This window comes from Fonsecaea monophora, assembly GCF_001642475.1.
Source record: "Fonsecaea monophora strain CBS 269.37 chromosome Unknown Scaff151, whole genome shotgun sequence".
NCBI classification, from domain to species: Eukaryota; Fungi; Ascomycota; class Eurotiomycetes; order Chaetothyriales; family Herpotrichiellaceae; genus Fonsecaea; species Fonsecaea monophora.
Window position 1 is genome coordinate 15,642 of NW_019174082.1, and position 18,049 is coordinate 33,690.

General features: G+C 52.2%; 6 protein-coding genes across 6 annotated transcripts; 1 reads left to right on the forward strand and 5 right to left on the reverse strand.

The window, feature by feature from the left end:
• Positions 1-69: 69 nt before the first annotated feature.
• AYO21_11264 (hypothetical protein) lies at positions 70-1,686 on the reverse strand (the record flags this gene model as incomplete). Its single annotated transcript, XM_022661160.1, has 1 exon — positions 70-1,686. The coding sequence occupies one exon, from the start codon at positions 1,684-1,686 to the stop codon at positions 70-72; it is 1,617 nt and encodes a 538-aa protein (XP_022506522.1).
• A 2,799-nt stretch (positions 1,687-4,485) lies between these two features.
• Positions 4,486-5,559, forward strand: AYO21_11265 (3'(2'),5'-bisphosphate nucleotidase; the record flags this gene model as incomplete). The annotated part of the gene is made up of 1 exon (XM_022661161.1): positions 4,486-5,559. The coding sequence occupies one exon, from the start codon at positions 4,486-4,488 to the stop codon at positions 5,557-5,559; it is 1,074 nt and encodes a 357-aa protein (XP_022506523.1).
• A 1,097-nt stretch (positions 5,560-6,656) lies between these two features.
• AYO21_11266 (hypothetical protein) lies at positions 6,657-7,645 on the reverse strand (the record flags this gene model as incomplete). The annotated part of the gene is made up of 3 exons (XM_022661162.1): positions 6,657-7,030; positions 7,133-7,246; positions 7,339-7,645. The coding sequence occupies 3 exons, from the start codon at positions 7,643-7,645 to the stop codon at positions 6,657-6,659; spliced, it is 795 nt and encodes a 264-aa protein (XP_022506524.1).
• A 400-nt stretch (positions 7,646-8,045) lies between these two features.
• Positions 8,046-9,706, reverse strand: AYO21_11267 (hypothetical protein; the record flags this gene model as incomplete). Its single annotated transcript, XM_022661163.1, has 6 exons — positions 8,046-8,441; positions 8,545-8,696; positions 8,746-8,897; positions 8,989-9,242; positions 9,305-9,385; positions 9,491-9,706. The coding sequence occupies 6 exons, from the start codon at positions 9,704-9,706 to the stop codon at positions 8,046-8,048; spliced, it is 1,251 nt and encodes a 416-aa protein (XP_022506525.1).
• Positions 9,707-10,864: 1,158 nt separating this feature from the next.
• Positions 10,865-12,903, reverse strand: AYO21_11268 (hypothetical protein; the record flags this gene model as incomplete). The annotated part of the gene is made up of 3 exons (XM_022661164.1): positions 10,865-10,957; positions 11,005-12,363; positions 12,418-12,903. The coding sequence occupies 3 exons, from the start codon at positions 12,901-12,903 to the stop codon at positions 10,865-10,867; spliced, it is 1,938 nt and encodes a 645-aa protein (XP_022506526.1).
• Positions 12,904-14,076: 1,173 nt separating this feature from the next.
• Positions 14,077-15,874, reverse strand: AYO21_11269 (hypothetical protein; the record flags this gene model as incomplete). Its single annotated transcript, XM_022661165.1, has 4 exons — positions 14,077-14,599; positions 14,655-15,582; positions 15,654-15,776; positions 15,832-15,874. 4 exons carry the CDS (start codon positions 15,872-15,874, stop codon positions 14,077-14,079), a joined length of 1,617 nt encoding a protein of 538 aa, XP_022506527.1.
• Positions 15,875-18,049: the final 2,175 nt, after the last annotated feature.

The following is an 18,049-nucleotide window of genomic DNA, read 5'->3' on the forward strand; positions in this document are numbered from 1 at the left end:
AGGGGATGAACATAAGCTGTGCTTAAAGGTCCGCCAATCTTCCATGCCTCATAACTCATACCGTTAAATCTACACTTCCTTCCACGTGTACCCCTTTCTCCCTAGAGAGTCGGGGTCGGGAGTTTTCATAGCGTTTTTATCAGCAAAAGGGTCATCCGAATCGTCCTCGACATCTGTCTCGCTCTCGCTGTCGCTTTCGACTTGCTTGGTCCTCCAATTCTTGGAATTCGACGATGGCCGTGGCGGTGGCATCGCAATATTGCGGGGGGTTGGCCGGGGAGGTTTGGGTGGAGCAGAAATGCTGAGCCCAGCGACCAGCTTCTCTGCATCTCTCGCAGCAGACGCCTCACTTTTAGCTGCTTGTCGACTGAGATGTTGTGCTTCTTCGAGCTCGCTGTCCGAATCGTCATCTACCGACTTGTCGAGAACTTCGAACGCCATCAGAGCATTGACCAGCTCTTCGTTGGCGTGGATCAAACCGCCCAAGAACTCCTCGGACTCGACGAATTGGATGTATCGCAGAATCTGACGTCGAAGCTGTTTGCAGGTTTCGAAGCGTTTCATAACTTCGGGATTGTCTGACACGCGCTGAGACTCGCGGTTGACCAGCCTCAAGGCATTGGCCAAACCAGTGGAAGCAACTGAAGATGCAGCGATCGATTGTAAGATATTGGGTTTTTCCTTCTCCAGGTTGAATCCTCCCTTGGCTTGTTTGCTTTTCTTGTCCTTCTTGACCTTTTTGGGGGCAAATGTGGACGATTCCCCGAGAGCAACGGGAGAAGGTTGCTTTCGTAAAGTTGCGGGGTTGGATGACTCGCCGGATCTTGGGTAGCTATCGGACCTCGTTCTTGCAATCTCCATCTCTTGCTCTCTTGCAACGTCTTCTTCTGTCTCCCGGAGCACCCTGCTTTGCTCGCGTCGTTGCTGCACCGGTTGATGAGTTCGAGGCAATGTGTTATAGAGGGACTTGGCCCCTTCCAAGCCTGGACTTTCTTTTGAGCTTGCAACCCACTGCCCGAAGAGGTCTTTGCATTTTGAGCGAACATCCTGGTCCGAAGTAGGGTCAGCCGCGGCTATTCGAAGTCGTTCCAATAGAGGACCATCGGACAATAACGCGCGTTGTAGTCTTGTCCCACCATTTTGTAGGAGACCGTCGAGAATGGTAAGGGCCCGGAGTTGCCGGTGCACGTTGCCATATTTCAACTTCTTCCGCAGAGCTCGAGCAACTTCCTGCGCACCAGTGGCTTGTAACTTGACGACTTCGAGAAGATCAGGGATGCCAGCAACGTCGTCTTCCTCATAGGTTTCCGAGGTCAATTGTTCGACGTTGACCGAGATGGCGGAATATGGTTTCTTCTGTTTGTGGTACCGATAACGAGTGATTAGTTGATACCTTCTCCGAGATCGCGCACAACAAGAGAAATGTAGGATGAGAGCAAGGAGCCGCTTGCAGCCCTTCTTGTCAGGGAACCGGCGAGTTAGGATCTCAGGGTTTGGCTGTGCGGGATAGGCGTCAAAGGTCCTCCTCTTCTTGCGAGCGCAGCGGACGCACTCCTCCGGCTCTTGACAATGGATCAAGCTTTCGACCTCGTAGGGATCGGCTACCTGGGGACTCTCAGGTCGAGGCAGGTCGACGAATCCAGCATCGGGAGCACATGCTGGAGCGTGCACCAGGAATATCGACATTGAGGGCTTCATTGGGAGCACCGGTATGGCGGGCACTGGGCGGGGTAGGTGATTTGGGGATGGAGATGGGCGGAACAGGGTCAAGACATGGCAGAAACAAGGGACAATAAGAGATGATATAGGAAGAGAGAGGACTCACCGAGGCGGAGAACATGGTTATAGAGGGCCTATGCACAGGTAGGTCAGAGGCGTACGGAAATGAGACTGGTAAATTGGGGGTTGAGCATCCAGGTGTGAACGGGTTGGAACTTCGATGGTGGATGGTTTGCTGCATCGGGCCCTAGTGGCCTGCGGAGCCAAGAAGGGAAAGGCTCCAAAATAGGACCCAGTCAGTGACAGTCACCTGCAAAACCAGGCCTTGGGGGGCGTTTTGGGGGGAAAGAGTCGCCAAAGCCACCGGGATCACTGCTAAAAAGTTGTTTGTTTAGGCGATAGCAGATGCCCCTCATTCCCCACTTTAGCAGCCACTACCTGTTAATTAACCCACTTCTCGCTGGAATCGCGGGCATCGCGTCCACTTCACATTGGCTTTTGGGGCAAATTGCGCTCTGTTTCCAAGGAAGAAAGCTCAATTTTGGCGTTAATGGGGATCAAGGTACTGCGCCTCAATAACCTCAGCATTCCTTATACGTTGCGAAAGCCTGAATTCGCCTGGGCCTGGAGATTTGGTAAACAACCAAACAGACGAAATGACTCGTATTTTCTCACATCATTCTGGATCTTATCTGACGCCAACACAGTTTGTTGACAAGCCAGCAAACCCCGGCAGGGGAACACAACCCAAATGATCTGGTAACTTCGTCGTTTCGCTGCTCAGGACCTTCCCCAGCTGTCACTTATTCTTCCATCTCAACGTCGGCACGGACTGACACCTTTTCGCCGATATGGCACTATTCAAGAGGAGGCATACTGCATAGGACACTGGACTTTGGCCACTTTGGGCCGTGGTGTTTGGTCTACCACGGTAAGCGCAGGTCTTAAAGTGCCACGAGGCACGCGGAAGGCCAAGTGGTGGAGACGCGAAGGATCTGGATCCAGTGAGTAGCCGTTCCGAAAGAGGGAGATGGTGCATGGTTCAAGGAGTTAATGGCACATATTTACTCGCAGGCTAGCTGAATCCTTTCGACCACACGCATCATTCCTCACAGATGGTTCGCCAGTCAAGATGAGGCCACACCGCTTTGCTCTATCAGAATCTTCCTCCCGAGCTGGCTGATCCCTTCCAAACAAAAGCGCACCCGTCTAGATCTTCGAGCCGAACAGACGAGTAGGATTTGAAGGGAAAAAGCAAATTCAATGCGGACCGAGGAGTTTGTAGTTGCCGACCGTTTGTGCTTTTTACTTTGTCGAGTAGCAAATATCCGCCGGTGGTTAGAGCACATTGTGTCGAGGACCAGGACTTCCCATCTGTTGTTCCTCGATAGGTTTGAAGCCTCAGGGTTGCACCTGGGGGGCTGGGGGGTCACACTGCTAGGGGCGAAGTGCGAGCTTCAAAGAGCAAAGACGGCGCGTGCCAATGCTGATTCCTCATGTTCAATATTAATGGGTGGTCAGAACGAGAATTTGTTTCTATTTCCACCGGTTTTTGTTGAACGAACGGGGCTGGTTTACCTGCAAAGGGGCACACGCCCTTTCTGATGCATCATCCCAGCACAGAGAGCAGCAAATCGTAACCTAACGAATCCCTGAGTTATGATTGTGCCCAGGGAAGCAAACAAATAGAGGTATGGACTGTAGTTCTTCCAAGGTGGTGTTTCTCAAGCCACCAGCGTAATCCACTGTGCCTGCATAAAGTCCTGCGTGTACTCCCGTCCTCCGAACCGGCGTCGGTCTTGCCCAACCGAGATACAAGGGCCCATCTGGTCCATTCCAGGAAGAGCTTCGAAATGCTTAAAGCCACACCGGCGGGCTGGCGTGGAGGATCTTGGGAGCTTGGGACACTGCGAGACGGATAGGTAGAGGGTCAATGGATTTGGCAATTCGATGGTGGGATTGCGTGATCACCCAGCAGAGCTAGGGCTCTGTGGGCACTGCAAGAAGATAAGACATGGCGTTCCCCCTGTGTTGAAGACGTACGTAGGTTATGATTGTCGTCGGCTTTTCACCAACGGCCACCTTCAACAACAACAAAAACAAAAACAAAACATGGCGAGCAGATATTGAACTCTGACCGGATTGGCAGATGCGCCAAGATCGACATGCGTTGGATCCCGTGTCGCCGCCCGTGGAACAGCCAAACTCTGAAAACTGCGAGAACTGCCAGAGGCTGGACGGCCCAACTGGTTGTTGACTGACACTGAGGCTGAATTGAAGCCTAGGCCGTTGAGAAGCCTCCCGCGCCTGCCTCTGGCACCTCTGGCCCCCAAAAAGCTGAGCGTCAGGCTGCCTGACTGCCCAATTGTCTCTGTCTGACTGAATTCTTGACTTGCCCTACCCCTCCATCCCCTACTGTCCTACTACTGCATGCGAAAAAAAAAACCATTGAGAGTTTCTTCCCCAGATTGGCGGTGAGTGATGAACTTGCTCCTCCTGTTCAATCCCAACCAACGCATCCACTTTCGATCCCACCGTCGACTCTCTATCACTACTCTTACAATCGTCATCTTCTTCTGCTCCGCTGCCATCCTGATCGTCGCTTTCATCCTGGCACCGTCTCCCCGTCCAGCAGCTTCATCTCTGCTCCCTCGTCTGAGTGCCTTGATCGCTCAATTTCCGCCGGCAGCCCCCTTTCCCCTCCTAAGCTTCATATCAAGCCTTGGCATCAAATCCGGATCTCAACGAAACGCCGCTCTCCACAAGATGGCACCCACCAAGGAATACGAGCATGAGCTCAGAGTTGCCCAGCTGGCCGTCGCCCGTGCCGCCATCTTGACCAAGGCAGTCTTCCACGAGAAGGCCAAGGGCACCGTGTCCAAGGACGATAAATCCCCCGTGACGATCGGCGACTTTGGCGCCCAGGCCCTAATCATCGCCGCCATCAAGCACAATTTTCCTAATGACGAGGTTGTCGGCGAAGAAGAAGCCTCCTCTCTCCGTGAACAAAAAGACCTCTCGTCCAAGATCTGGAACCTGGTCAAGGATGTTCGACTGGACGATCCGTCCATCGATGCCGTGCTCGGCGGACCGCTCAAGTCTGAAGAGGCAATGCTCGACGCTATCGACCAAGGCAACTCGGCCGGCGGCAACAAGGGCCGCATTTGGGCGTTGGACCCCATTGATGGCACCAAGGGTTTCCTCCGCGGCGGACAGTATGCCGTGTGTCTTGCCCTCATGGTCGACGGCGACGTTAAAGTCGGGGTTCTAGGCTGCCCGAACCTGCCAGTCGATGACTCGGCTCCACTCACAGAGGACATCGGTGCCGCGGCCACCGACGCGGAAGAGAAAGGAGTTCTCTTCTCCGCCGTGCAGGGTCAGGGCGCGACCTCGCAACCCCTGACAAGAGGTCTCCCCACAACTGGTCAACCGATCCACGTGAGCAAGATCTCCAAGGTGAGCGAGGCTGTCATGTGCGAGTCGGTTGAGCCAGGTCACTCGAGTAAAGGCGACAATGCACTGATCGCGGAGAAGCTGGGCATTACGGGCCGCCCTGTGCAGATGGACAGCCAGGCCAAGTACGGTAGTGTGGCCCGAGGAGCTGGGGATCTCTATCTCCGCCTGCCCGTGCGCAAGGACTATATTGAGAAAATCTGGGACCACGCTGCTGGCGACCTGATCGTGCGCGAGGCCGGCGGCCAGGTCACCGACGTTACTGGCAAGAGACTCAACTTCAGCCTCGGCCGGACCTTGCTCGAGAACAAGGGCGTTATTGCGACTCCGGCCAACGTGCACGCCGAGGTCCTCAAGGCTGTCCAGGAAGTATTGGCTGCGAAATAAATGATATGTCTCAAAACAGAATCGCGTTACAGAGAGAGGCATAGATTGGGGACAAAAACTTTGGCGCTGGAAGAACAAGGCCGAGGATTATGTTAGATCTTTGTGACTGGTTGAGCGACTGATTGATTGATTGAACGAATGGGAAAATGATTCAAGTAGGGCTCTCATTGAATGCCTGTACACATTGATAGATGGATTGAACGAATAGCAGACACCGTTGACTCGGTGATTGCTCACGACACTACGAGGTACATTGCACTGCACTTTGCCTCTGAGGAGGTAGGGGTACTGGGTAGACAGACAGACAGACAGACCCTCAACTAAGATATGAAGTCCCACATCCACATCTATGTACCCAGTTATCCACCATCCACTCCTGTAGAAGAAAGATGGGTGGGTAGATAGCTGGATCTCTATCGGTCCCAGGTTTTCATGATCCAAAAACCGTACCAAAGATGAAAAATTGAAACGAGTGGAAGATGGATATCTACCCCTTAGTGCTATGTCTACGAGCACCTGTCTCTGTAGAACATATTCGGTTCGATACGAGTGGAGTCGGTGTGTGAATGGGTACCAAGTACGAGTACGAGTATGCGTACACGTGGAGTAGGAGGGGAGGAGGAGGAGTATACATCTATTGTGTCCATACATCCATTGGATACATACTTGGGTAGATCCGGTATGGGATACTCGTACACGGATAGATGGGTCGGTAGGTAGGTAGGTAGGTATTGGTTGCAGATTATGTACTCGCTAAGTGCTCGTAGACTGAATCCCATTCCATCTATGGTACAGTATACATTGTACGTATTTTACCCCTAGTATATACATGTCCCCGTCCCCGTCCCTGTCTCTACATCCGGGGCCTCGAGAACAAATGAGACTTCTTGCCGGATCGAACGAAAACACAAGTTGAACACCATCTCCAAGCATCTGCTCGCTTGGTGTTCATCTAGGTCCTGTACCTCGCTGCTTGTGCTTGTCCTGGTATTGATCCTTGCACTGTAAGACACAATAGCATAATATCTTCCAAGGCCATGACAACCGAAATGTCTTCCTCTCTCTCCCTTCCACCTTCGCCATCAGATTCGGTCCATCTACTTAATCTTCTTGGCCTTTAAGCGGATAGTCTCGTCATTCACAAAGATACCCTTCCCCTTGTACGGCTCGGGTTTCCTCCACCGCCGAATCTCCGCCGCAAACTGCTTGATGACCTGCTTGTCGCACCCCTCGAGCAGGATGCGGGTGGGTTGGGGGGTCGAGGCCTTGACCCCCGGGGGCACGCCCATCTCGACCGGATGCGCGTACCCGAGCTTCAAATTCACAAATTTCTGGCCGGGGTATTGCGCCGTCTTGGTCTGTGCGGTATCTTCGATCGTGGCGCGGTACCCAACGCCGACCAATCTCAGGATGCAGAGGTGGCCTTCGGAGACGCCCGAGACGGAGTTCTGGACGAGAGCGCGCATGGTCCCTAGAAACCGCCGAAGAGAAATTGTTAGCACTGTTTTTCCTCTTTCCTGATGTAACTCATTCCAAAGTGAACATCAGCTACGATGGCCTCGCGCAAACTCACCCCACATTGCCCTCTGATGTTTCTCCGCCGCATCCTTGACATTGATATTGATCTTTTTGGCAGACTCGTCCAGTTCGGCTTGTAGATAAGGCGGCAAAGGCACCGTCATTTGTCCTGCGCACACCCAACGGATCAGCCACCAAAACTTTCCAAATGCCTTTCCCTGGCCCTCTTGTGACACTTCCCACACCTCCTGGCTTTCTTACCTAGAGGACCCGTAACCTCCAACGCCATGTTCGGTGTGTCTGGGTGTCGACTCCGCACGTTTCCCTTGGGCAGCTCGTAAAACCGCAGCGACACTTCGGGGGGCACGGTGATGGGCGCTCTGCCGATACGGGACTGGTGGCTCGGGATCTGGGTCTGGGGTTCGACGAGCGTCGAGGCATGTCTTGCTCTAAGCGGCCGAGATATAGATAGTGCTGGGACGAGGAACGATGGGATCTCGCGTGGCCCTGAGCGGCTGGCTTCGCGGACCAGGCGGCGAAAGGAGGATTGGAGGCTTGTGCAAGCCATGATGATGGCCAGGGAGAGATAGGGCGGTCCTCGAGTAATACGGCGAGGTAATTTAGGCGGTGGAATTGCTGTTAGCTCATCACTGAGCGAAGCTCCAGAGTTACGAGCTTTCAAGACGCTCTCGGTCGCGGACGCTGCAAATGGTGTACAAAGTAACAAAAGCTGGCTTGGAAATAAAGACCGTTGGCATGGACCTTTTTCGCGAACTCCGCAGTTTGCTGCATTGGCAAATGAGGAAGCGTGTGGACCAATCATATGGCAACTCAGCTCAAGCTCCACTTGAAGATCACACTAGACTGAATCTAGGCGAGCTTCGGATCAACTACATAATATTATGAATTGACAACCAATTCTCTATTCTGACCATGATGCATACATACAAGGTATAGAGAAAGTCATCTTACAGCTTCAACTTTGGATGATCTCCCGTCTGGCGGTATTTCTCCGTATATCGAGCCAGCCCGTCCTGCGTCCTCCCTACCAATTCATACGGATTCGGCCTCCTCGAGGGATCGATCCGAAGGCAGTCCTCGACCAAACTCGTCAGCTCGGACGAGTAGAACCGACTCCGGTAGCCCATCAGGGCAGAATAGCCGTGTTTCCGCAGGGTGTTCTCCATGCCCTCGGCCTTGTTGATCACCTCGTTAATGTCCTCGTTGTAAATATCTAGGTTCATCAGCCCGTAGATGTTGGCGCCGATTTGCCAGACGACGTGCTTCATGGAGTAAGGATGATTGGCGCCTCCCAGAACAGGATGATGCCATCGTTCGCCATAGCGACCAAAGTCCCGTTGTTCCTGTGTTCGGATAGACACATCAGTTTCTCATCTATCCTCGCTTTGGGAAAGGTAACGGGAGGACGGAGGAGATCGGTAAGAGATGTGAAAGACGAAAACATACCGGAGGCATCCACACAATCGTCCCGTATTTCTTCCATCTCTTACTATTTCTGCTATCGTCCAGGCTCGTGTACTCGGCCATACCCCAGTCTGCGACTTTCACCGTCGGATACGGAATACTCTTCTGGTTTGCAGGCGCATCGCCCAGCAAAACTGCCCCATCTGATTAGCCAGATCGATTAGTTCATTGCTGAACACGTACCGTTCTCTGCCTTCAGGTCCAGGTGCAGAGCAAAGTGGTCGCCCCGAGGCGAGCGGACACCAATGCTATCCAGCCGAAGAACCTTCATGTGATAACACGCCTGGGCAAAGTCGTGAAATGCTTGCCACACAAACGCTTCTGGGATCCGCTCTCTGCAACCAATCCAACATATTAGCAAAACTGAGCTCCTGTTTGGGTGTGACCCTTATTCTCTCTTTTTGGAGGTGAGGTGGCCCGCCTTACTGTTGACGATTTCTTTTGTTCCGTGCCCGGTATTTCTGGATCAGGTCATGCAAGGTACCGTATCGGTAGTATTCGAGGTACAATCTCCATTTTGGTCGGTCGCCGTCAAAGAATCTCATCTCGCGCACCTTGGCAACGTTCCGACATCCCTGGTTCATCAATGCCTTTACCAGCACGGCTTCGGTGGGTACCGTTGGACGGCCCTCCTCGTCAAGCTCACGGTCGTCGAGGTCAGACTGCTTGATCGCAACGTCCTAGACAAGAGAGATCGGTGAGCAAAGGCTCCTTTTGACAACGGAGGTGTTGATCGCCTTACATCCAAAACCCTGCCGGTTTTGTCAAACTTGGACCATTTCCCAACCATACCAAATGCCCCGCGGCCCAGGATGTCCGTACACTAAACGATAAAACCCAGACATCAGCAATGACAGAATCTAGGAAGAAGGAGAAAGAGTGTCCCCTTTCCCCGACTTTCAGAATTTGATTTATCAGGGGCACATACCTCCCACATACTATCCTCTTCGCGCTCAAGCTCGAGATATGACCTGGACAGAGCAAACGCCTCCACCCGTCCATCGTACCACTCCTTCTCCTGTCTCCACCGACGCACCCGCCGTCTCGTTTTCTCGCCGTCGTGTGTCCATTTTGCCCGATCGTAGGGTGAGTTGTAGGTCGTGGCGATGCGGAAATTGGCGCCTGGGAGGTCCCTAACCTTCATGATGACACAACCATCGACAGCTTGAACTCAATTAAACAAGATTTGTAAAACTGAGAAGTTGCTCGAACAGTACACAGCAAAAGAGAACAAGGGGATGGGTTGAAAATCTTTCGACGAAGCATAGGTCGGTCGATCGAACGACATCGCAAAAGTTCGTTCGAGACCACAATTGGTCCCAAATACACGGCTTTGCAGGGCACAAAGCAGACGTTCGCGTAGACGAGCATTCTCCTCGTAAAGAACTCCATTGTGCAGACATCGGAAGGGGTGTTTCTTGCTTGAACTTCAAAGAGACGTCGAGGCCGAATCCGGCATCTTCGAAGACGGCGCTTTGACCATCCCCTCGGACTCCATTGAACAAGGCGTGGCGAACAGAGCCAGGTTCAGTTCATTGTCTAGCAGATATCTTCGATCTAGACTCTGGACGAGGATGTACGAGTTAGTGTGAGTAGAGAGTCTTCAGTTCCCCTCAGGAAAAGGGAAGTGTCATTGGTGAGAGAGAGTGTGTGTCAGAGAGAAAAGATGAAGAGTGGAAGGGGTTAATGACCAATTCAGCCCGTCCAAATTATTTGTACGGGCCACTTTGCATCATCACAAGCAACAACAATCTGATGTCTTTGAAACCTTCTATTGGAAATTTGTAGATGAGGGCTCGAGGTGTCAGAGGAAGTCAAGATGAACCAGCCGAGACTCTGAAGAAAGAATGGACTGAGGCCGCAACACATATCACAAGAAACAAAGGAAGGCACCATGTATTCGGTACTTCGTTGGAATTCAGAGACCATGCACATCAGATTCACCAACTTTATGAACCTCATGGAAAGCCATTCCCTTCATCATCTCGTGTACCATGCTCCTCCACCCCCTTTATTGCCGCATTCGAACCAAGAATAGATTTTTACGCAATATTATTAGATTTTTTCATCGTCCAACGAGGCTGGGATTCGGCATTGTCTTCCAAAACCGCAGCCGTTCATGGTCGGACGGTTTGGTGCTCTGCTGATGCTTTCAAGGATAAACCATATCGACCGCTAAAATGCAACAGCAAAAGGTATAATCAAAGTGAGTGACACGCTGTTGCTGCATCGTGAGGTTTCGAGCAACAGTGTTGCCTTCGCTCCCCCTTTGGAATCAACCTGGCGTCCCATGCTCTGCTCTTCAACATGCTTGGAGTTTTGCGAGAAGGGCGTCCAGCTCTGTCCAATTGGACTGAGTCATTGCAAACTTTCGGTGCTTGCGGGATACAACATGCTATGTTCAAGTCAGACTTGGCCCTGACGGTAATTTCAATGACTTACCTCGTCAAAGTCTTCATATTTGTCACGGCAGTTCTCGCAGTACCCTGGCTTGGGATCTCTCTTAATAGCCTTCCTCCGCCTCGAAGTCTGCGTGGCCCGTTCAGCTGCAATGTCATCGGCATGGGAGTCTGCCTCTTCTTGTATTCCGCCCAACTTTTCTTGAGCTTTGCTTTTGGCTGCCCTTTGTGGAGCAGGACCCCGGGCACTCTTCAGAACCCCGGCAAGGTCATTCATACGATGAGAGGACGGAATAGAGCCTACAGAAAGGCTTCCGGTATGGGTGCGCTCAAGGACTTGACGCTGTAATTGATGATGCACCTCTTTGCTCGTGCCGGCTTTGACTCCAGTGCCCGCCGTTGAAGAAATCATCTGTGACTGGATTGCTGAAGTCAGATTGGATCTCTGTATCCCAGATGCTGCTGGTTCGCGAGGCATGTGTAGCTGCGGTGGGCGGACAAATTCCAGATCGCCTCGCTTCGGCATGGGTGGAAACGATGGTTGACGTTCCATGACAGCAGAGTGACTCTTTGAACCCCTCTCCTTGTCCAGGTCCATGGAGGCATTTGCACCGTTGTTGACCGGTTGCAGGGCTTTCCTGGGGCTCGTACGGCGAGGAGCATCGTTACTCGCAGTGGTGACAGTAACGTGTGATCGGGTGCGCGGAGCATGTTGCTCACGCTGTTGCTGTTGCTGACGCTGCTGCTCCTGCTGCTGCAAGGCAAGCTTCTGTGCTCGCCTCTGCTCCTGCTCGATGTCCTTCTTCATGGCAGGGTCTTCGACGAATGGACATTTCCCAACACTCGCAGATCGGAATTGAGGCCATTCACCATCGGTCCTCCGTGCCACTTTCGGATAGTCCCTGACCAAGGTGGGACGGTATTTCTCATCCATGTCATGAACATAGATGAAAGGACCCTTGAACGCCACCATCGACATAGATGGTAACTCCCTTTCCGAAGCGACACCAAGCTTCTCGTTCCTCAAGACTTCCCCCAAATCTTCCTGCTGGAGTCGGGTGGTGTGGGCCGATGCCCTGGTGTGATGGCCATGATTTCCGGTGTCATCGAGGACAGAGTTGAGTACTCTTTGCAACTTGTCAATGGAATAGATCTTCATGCCCATTTCTTTCCCCCGAACGAGGATATCCATTGGGTTGACGGCATTGCGCATCACGTGGGAGCCGCCATGTCCACGAGGGTTCTTTTCAAGTAAAGATGGGTTAATGGTCTGAGGGTGTTCTTCAGTCGGAGATGGTTGTGCAGCTCCATCTCCGGCCGCATTGGTCTTCCCCAGCTCCACCGGGATAGGGCGAGCTGTTACTATGTGCGTGACAGCTTTTGAAAAGAACTTTTCTTCTTTCTACAACAATGTCAGCAAGATATACAGCGCGAGGCGTCCCCGTGTGAAACATACCGCACCAAGAGCTGTTATGTGTCGGAGGAAGCGCGACTTGACCTCCTCGGGAAACCCGTCAAAGTAGAACCTGAAGGAGGGAAACACTTTCCGATAGTGTCGTTGCCACATCTTAAGTCCAGAATCTTCTTTGGAGAGTGTTTCGATGTTCTTGGTCACACGAAGACCCGCAGCAGTTCGATCTTTGTCCCTCGAAGCGACCAATCTCCTTTGGAAAGCAGTCGATGCAGACTCCCCATGGCTTCTTTCAAAGACACGACCCTCCGTCAAGGCTAGATGGGATTGTTTTTGTGGGGTAGCTGGGTTGTACACCTCTCGCCCAGCCCTATCTATGGCCAGGCGTTTGTGAGGATGTTCATTCTCCTGCTGGGACACGTTCGCTATGCTTCGGGGCCGTTTAGAACTGCTGTTGGTGAGTGGCCGATGGGGAGAGTTGGTAGCATTTGCTATGCTGGCCAGTGGAACTCGACGAGAGGAAGTCGCCATCTTGGAGAGAGGATCGTGGGGTGAAGGCGGTACGAATACAACAGCGGCCATTCATAAGGATAGAAGTGGTTGTCTCTGCTGGCTGGAGGCAGGCTGGGGGAGAGAGATGGGCGAAGGATGGCAGGACGGTAGAATGGCAGGGAGGGGTATCTGGTGTGGTGAGAGTGTGTGTGGTATTGAAACCACGCGACCGACGCGCCTCGAGTGTCTCGACTCCAACTCCAACCACCAAGATTAAGAAGTGCACATAATAGGGCTCAATAAAGGATATGTGCAATAAAACCAGCACGAGCGACTATGAGGAGATAGAAGTGAGTGGGAGCAGCAAAAAAGAAGCAGAGACACTGGACAAAAGGTGTGTGGGTGAGAGAGAGAGAGAGGAACTCGTAGTGTGTATTGTTTCGAGTGTTGACATTGGACAGTTCCGGGAGAGCAGCACGCAAGAGAGAATTGGAGCTGGTCTGGGTCTCTGAGCCACTGGGAGCTGGTTGTTTGGTGGCTGCGGTGGGTCCCCAACTTGCGCCGGTTCGTCTTCTGTGCCGGGCAACAACCGACCAATATACAAAGCACCCGGATGGGAACATATCTCTGTTGGGTGTCTGTACTAGGCACTCGCTGCTTACTACTCTTTCATGCAGGGTATCCAAATAATAAACAAATAACAAATCGAAAGAAAATCACACTGGTATCATCGTAGCTGAATTATTTATTCAATGCCACCCAGCATATTCAGTCTTGTAGCATTACATATGGCCTAGTCATACAATTTGCGCCTCCGGTTGCCTGCCACCGGTTTCCCTCCTATTTCCCACGTTCTCTGCTTCAGATCGTGGTGATCGACATATGTGAAGAATAACGTATGGATTCCCGTCATGCCGTGACCTGCTCGAGAATCGCTGTGGTGGTGCTTGATGTCTAATAGTATCTTTGGCAGACCGAGACTGCTTCCCGACACATGGTGAAGGCTGTTCAATCCCGCGTCTCTGCCAATATGGCACCGTGCCGACCCGTCCCTCGATTTTCCAGACTCGATGCTGTTATCATGGGAAGGCTAGGGGCCTTGACGAACTCAGGTTGAAAGTCCAGTTTGAGCCGAACATATTTGTGTGGTACTCGACTTTGTCGAGCTTGAGGTGGGAGAAGTGTGGTGGTTGCCCCAGGTTGAATGGCAATTTAGCTGATGATATGTCTTGCTCCAACTTTACCCAAAACGCCCGCCTCTTTTGGTTTGGGACTTCGATCCCTTCCCTTCTTCCTGCTAAGGAACCCTAGCATACTGCCACTGCTCTTCTCCAGTTTACCTCCGTCGCCCAAGCTGTCTTGCGGGTGCGGAGCGGTCTGATCGGCCAAATTCGTCCAGCTTCCTGACTCGTCCAACACCATTTGAACTCCACCCCCTTTACTTGTCTGCCGCGTGGCGGGCATCGGTCGCTGAGGAGGGATAGGTCTGCTGAATGATTTCGAGGAAGAGGCGGGTCGACCATGTGGTCCAGATGGCAGAGATTGCGGCACTGCCGCTTTCAATTCATCCAATGGTGGATAGCTTTCTTCGGCCCGTGGAGGCGATGTGACTGCGGTGGGTGATATCGGTGGCGATCCGTCTGGCGAGGTAGGAACAGAATGTGAGTCTGGTTGAGCAATATCTAATTCGACATGTTCTTCCGGCACGGTGCCAGCAACTGCAGCTGCCGCACTCCTATGATATTGTTAGCATCGTGCCCAACTAGGTCCGCGGAAAATCCTGCTCGTACACATCATAACTGGCCAGGGTATAGTCAAAAGGCTCAAACATTGTCTCGATCATGCGATGAAGTTCGTCTTCCCGAATTTCCTTGCTCGTAGCATCGTTGCGCAGTTCCGCCCGCGGTTTCTGTTTCCGCGCTCGAGCCTCCAAGGGGGCCTCTTCTAAGAGCAATTCTTCCAGATCGTAGGTGGCATCAAAGTTGGTCTTTTCACTGGAGGGAATAAACACGGGAGGGATTTGCTTTCTTTCCAGCGCTTCAAAGTTGATGCTAGTGAAGAAGGGATGCGAGGTGAAGGTATCGAAACCAGTGGCGCCGATTCGTTTTCGTCGGTCTTTCTCGATCAGAGCTGTCATCGCATGAAGGCATGGCATCGACACCGGAGGCTTCGTAACAAAATATCGGGGGTTAGCCGCACAAATTTGGTCGACCAATTCTTCGTGAGTCCGTGCTTCAAACGGCCTCTTCCCATAAACACATTCGTACATGGTCACCCCCAATGACCACCAATCAACTTCACTGTAATATCCTTGACCTCTGAACACTTCTGGTGCGAGATATGCCAAGGTTCCTGACTTGCTTATTAGAGGCTTCCCTGGCTTGAAGTCGGAGGCGACGTTGAAGTCCGCCAGATGTACGTGACCCTCCGAGTCTAGTAGCACATTATCCGGCTTCAGATCGCGATGGACGATACCTTGACTGTGGATGTAGCGAAGGGCACAAGCCAGCTCGGCCATCCAGAAGCGGATCGTGTCCTCGGTGAAGGACTTCCGCTGGATGTGAAAGCGAAGGTCACCACCATTCATCAGGTCGACCACGAGATACAGATATTCGACGTCTTGGAAACTGTAGCGCAGATTGCACAAGAAGGGGTGGTTTAGATGCTCGAGCATTCTCCGTTCTCTGATGATATTGCGAACGCTTTCAGATCGAACCACTGCGATACAGTTAGAGATAACCCGATGGGCTGCTTGTGGCTGCTTGTTGGCATCATGGCTAAGAACGGACCTTCATCCTTGCGGATATATTTAAGAGCAAACGTCAAACCAGAGTCTTTGCGCTCTACAATGCGAACCTTCCCAAAAGCTCCTTTGCCCACGACTCTTAACAGGCGAAAGTGATTGAGGTTGACTGACTCAAATGTGAGCGCATGAATGCATAGTCTTCGAAGGTCCAGACAACTCACCTTCATCGGTCAAGACCACAGGCTTGCCTTGAGAATTCCCCATTGACCAATCAAGGGAAAATAACAATAGCACCAAAATTCCTCCACTAAGGTAGATGTGTCACACCAGGAAGTAACATAGAGGTTTCAACCCGGATGGTGGTGGAAATAATCGAGGACGTCAGATCAGGAACACCGTGGTGGCCAATAGTTTGGTCGATAGATCTGTGGTAGCAGGTACCACAGATATACGCTGGGATTGCGGTGAGGATTTGGAGCTGGAGTTGAGCGGTTGACGATCAGGCTGTCTGATCGATCTTCAAGATTTATCCAAGCCACATGAAAGTTCAATTAGGATATGTCAGAGCATGCCTCACTAGACAACCGAGGTTGGCAGACCAAGGGAGAGAGTGTCGGTAAAGAGGATGGAAAAAAGGGTCGAGGAGGTGCCGGCCAGCGTCTAATTCTAGAATCAAAGATGTCGGTGCGGTGGGAGAAGCTCAGAAAATATCGCTGTCAGCGGAATATCTGAAGGGGCGAATGCTGCAGCCCCAAAATGACAGGAAAAGGAACGGCAAGGCGACAAAACTTGACGGAGGAGACTTTGGAGTTGTACGAGGTACTTGTCGAAATAGTGAAGAAGCAGAACAAGAAGGCCCGGGGTAGCGTGGAGCGAGCCAGAAAGAGGATATGGTACGATTAAAAAGGCTGTCCACGGTTGAGATAGCAATGAATCATTCGGGCATGAGGGCTCGACAGCGGCGGTCAGGGTCCTAATACCAGAAAGTGTAGTAGCCGAAGCATCAAGTGCGCCTTCTAACGTCGTTTAGACTGGTAAGGCGGAGGTCAACCTTTTTGACAGGGGACCGGGGGGGATGCAGTCCCTTGCTGCTACTCCAGTTCCAGAAACTGGGCTGTCAATCGGTTTTGATGTGCAAAGGGGATGATAGTCCCCTGTGCGACGAATGACAATTGATCGATGGACACCGATTGTTGAGCTATGTCGCAGGCGGATGGGTGGGAACGCAGATGATGATCGACCAGGGGCGGTTCAAAGGGTAGCTCAGCGCACGACTTCAAGACTCAGAGGACGGCGAGGCGGATAGGTAGGCGATAGAAGGAATCAAGAAGAGGCCCGAAAGAAACGAAGAGTGAATTAATTGTGGACTGGATTTTTCTCGAAGGCGGCCCCATAGTTGGAAGAAGGAGAAGAAGGCGAGGGAGAAGAAATGAAGAGGCCCGTTGTTCCAAGTCCATCCATCCATCCATCCATCCATCCATCCTCCACAACCATCATCCCGCCAACCTCCAATCCACCATCCACCATCCACCATCGGGCCATCAGCCATCAGCCGTGGCCCATCTGCAGCAGCATCCATCCATCACATGGCAAAGTCAAAACCCAAAAGTCAAAGCAGAAGCTGTAGCAATTGCTAATAATTGGGGAAGCTCAGGACAAATCTCATCTCCCGACCGGCAGGTTCTCCTCTCTGTTGCCTCAAACCTCTTACTCGTCGAGTCGAGTCGTTTCTTCTCTCTCCCTCGGCGATAAATAGCGGATGGCAAACTTCGACAGATGCCCCCCAAGAAAGAAACCACCATGTCGCCCTGGTCCTGTCCAAGATTGGTTCAATCACCGTCCGTCATCCCCATCACCCATCAAGCACCGTTCCACCCTCTAACTGCGCACTTGGCCCCTAACGAGCTAGGCGCAGTTGGTGCAAGCTGCGACCATGGCTGACCACGTTTCATCTTTCCAAGGACCTACCCCTTTCTCTGGGGGTTTGCTTTTGATTAGGGCTATCAATCACTAGACCATGTACTATCGAGTCACCGGCGACTGGCCTGACTAACTTGAACGTCGACCGTCGATTGTCTGTTGGTATCAAGATATTTTACCTTTGGCAGAGCCTGGCACCCTTTTAGCCTTCGATCCCGCCATCTTGCGCCTATCCGAGACAAACCGAGGAATTGGGTTTTTTCCAGAAACATTAAGAAAAAGAGCCACGAGGAAAACATGCGAGAGGTGGGCGGGCCTCTCTCTGCAGAGTCCTCAGTCCTGACTGGCGCACCCCCTTGTCCGGGCTGCTGCAACTGGCGGCTTGGTCTCGAAAGGTGGCTGCCACGTTGCTGCTGCAGCTGACCCTGGCTGTGAAACAACAGCTTGCGTCCGCATTGGTTCGGTCAAAAGTCCAGCCCGGTAAACTTTTCCCTTAGCACCTTGTCAGCCCTCACCAAA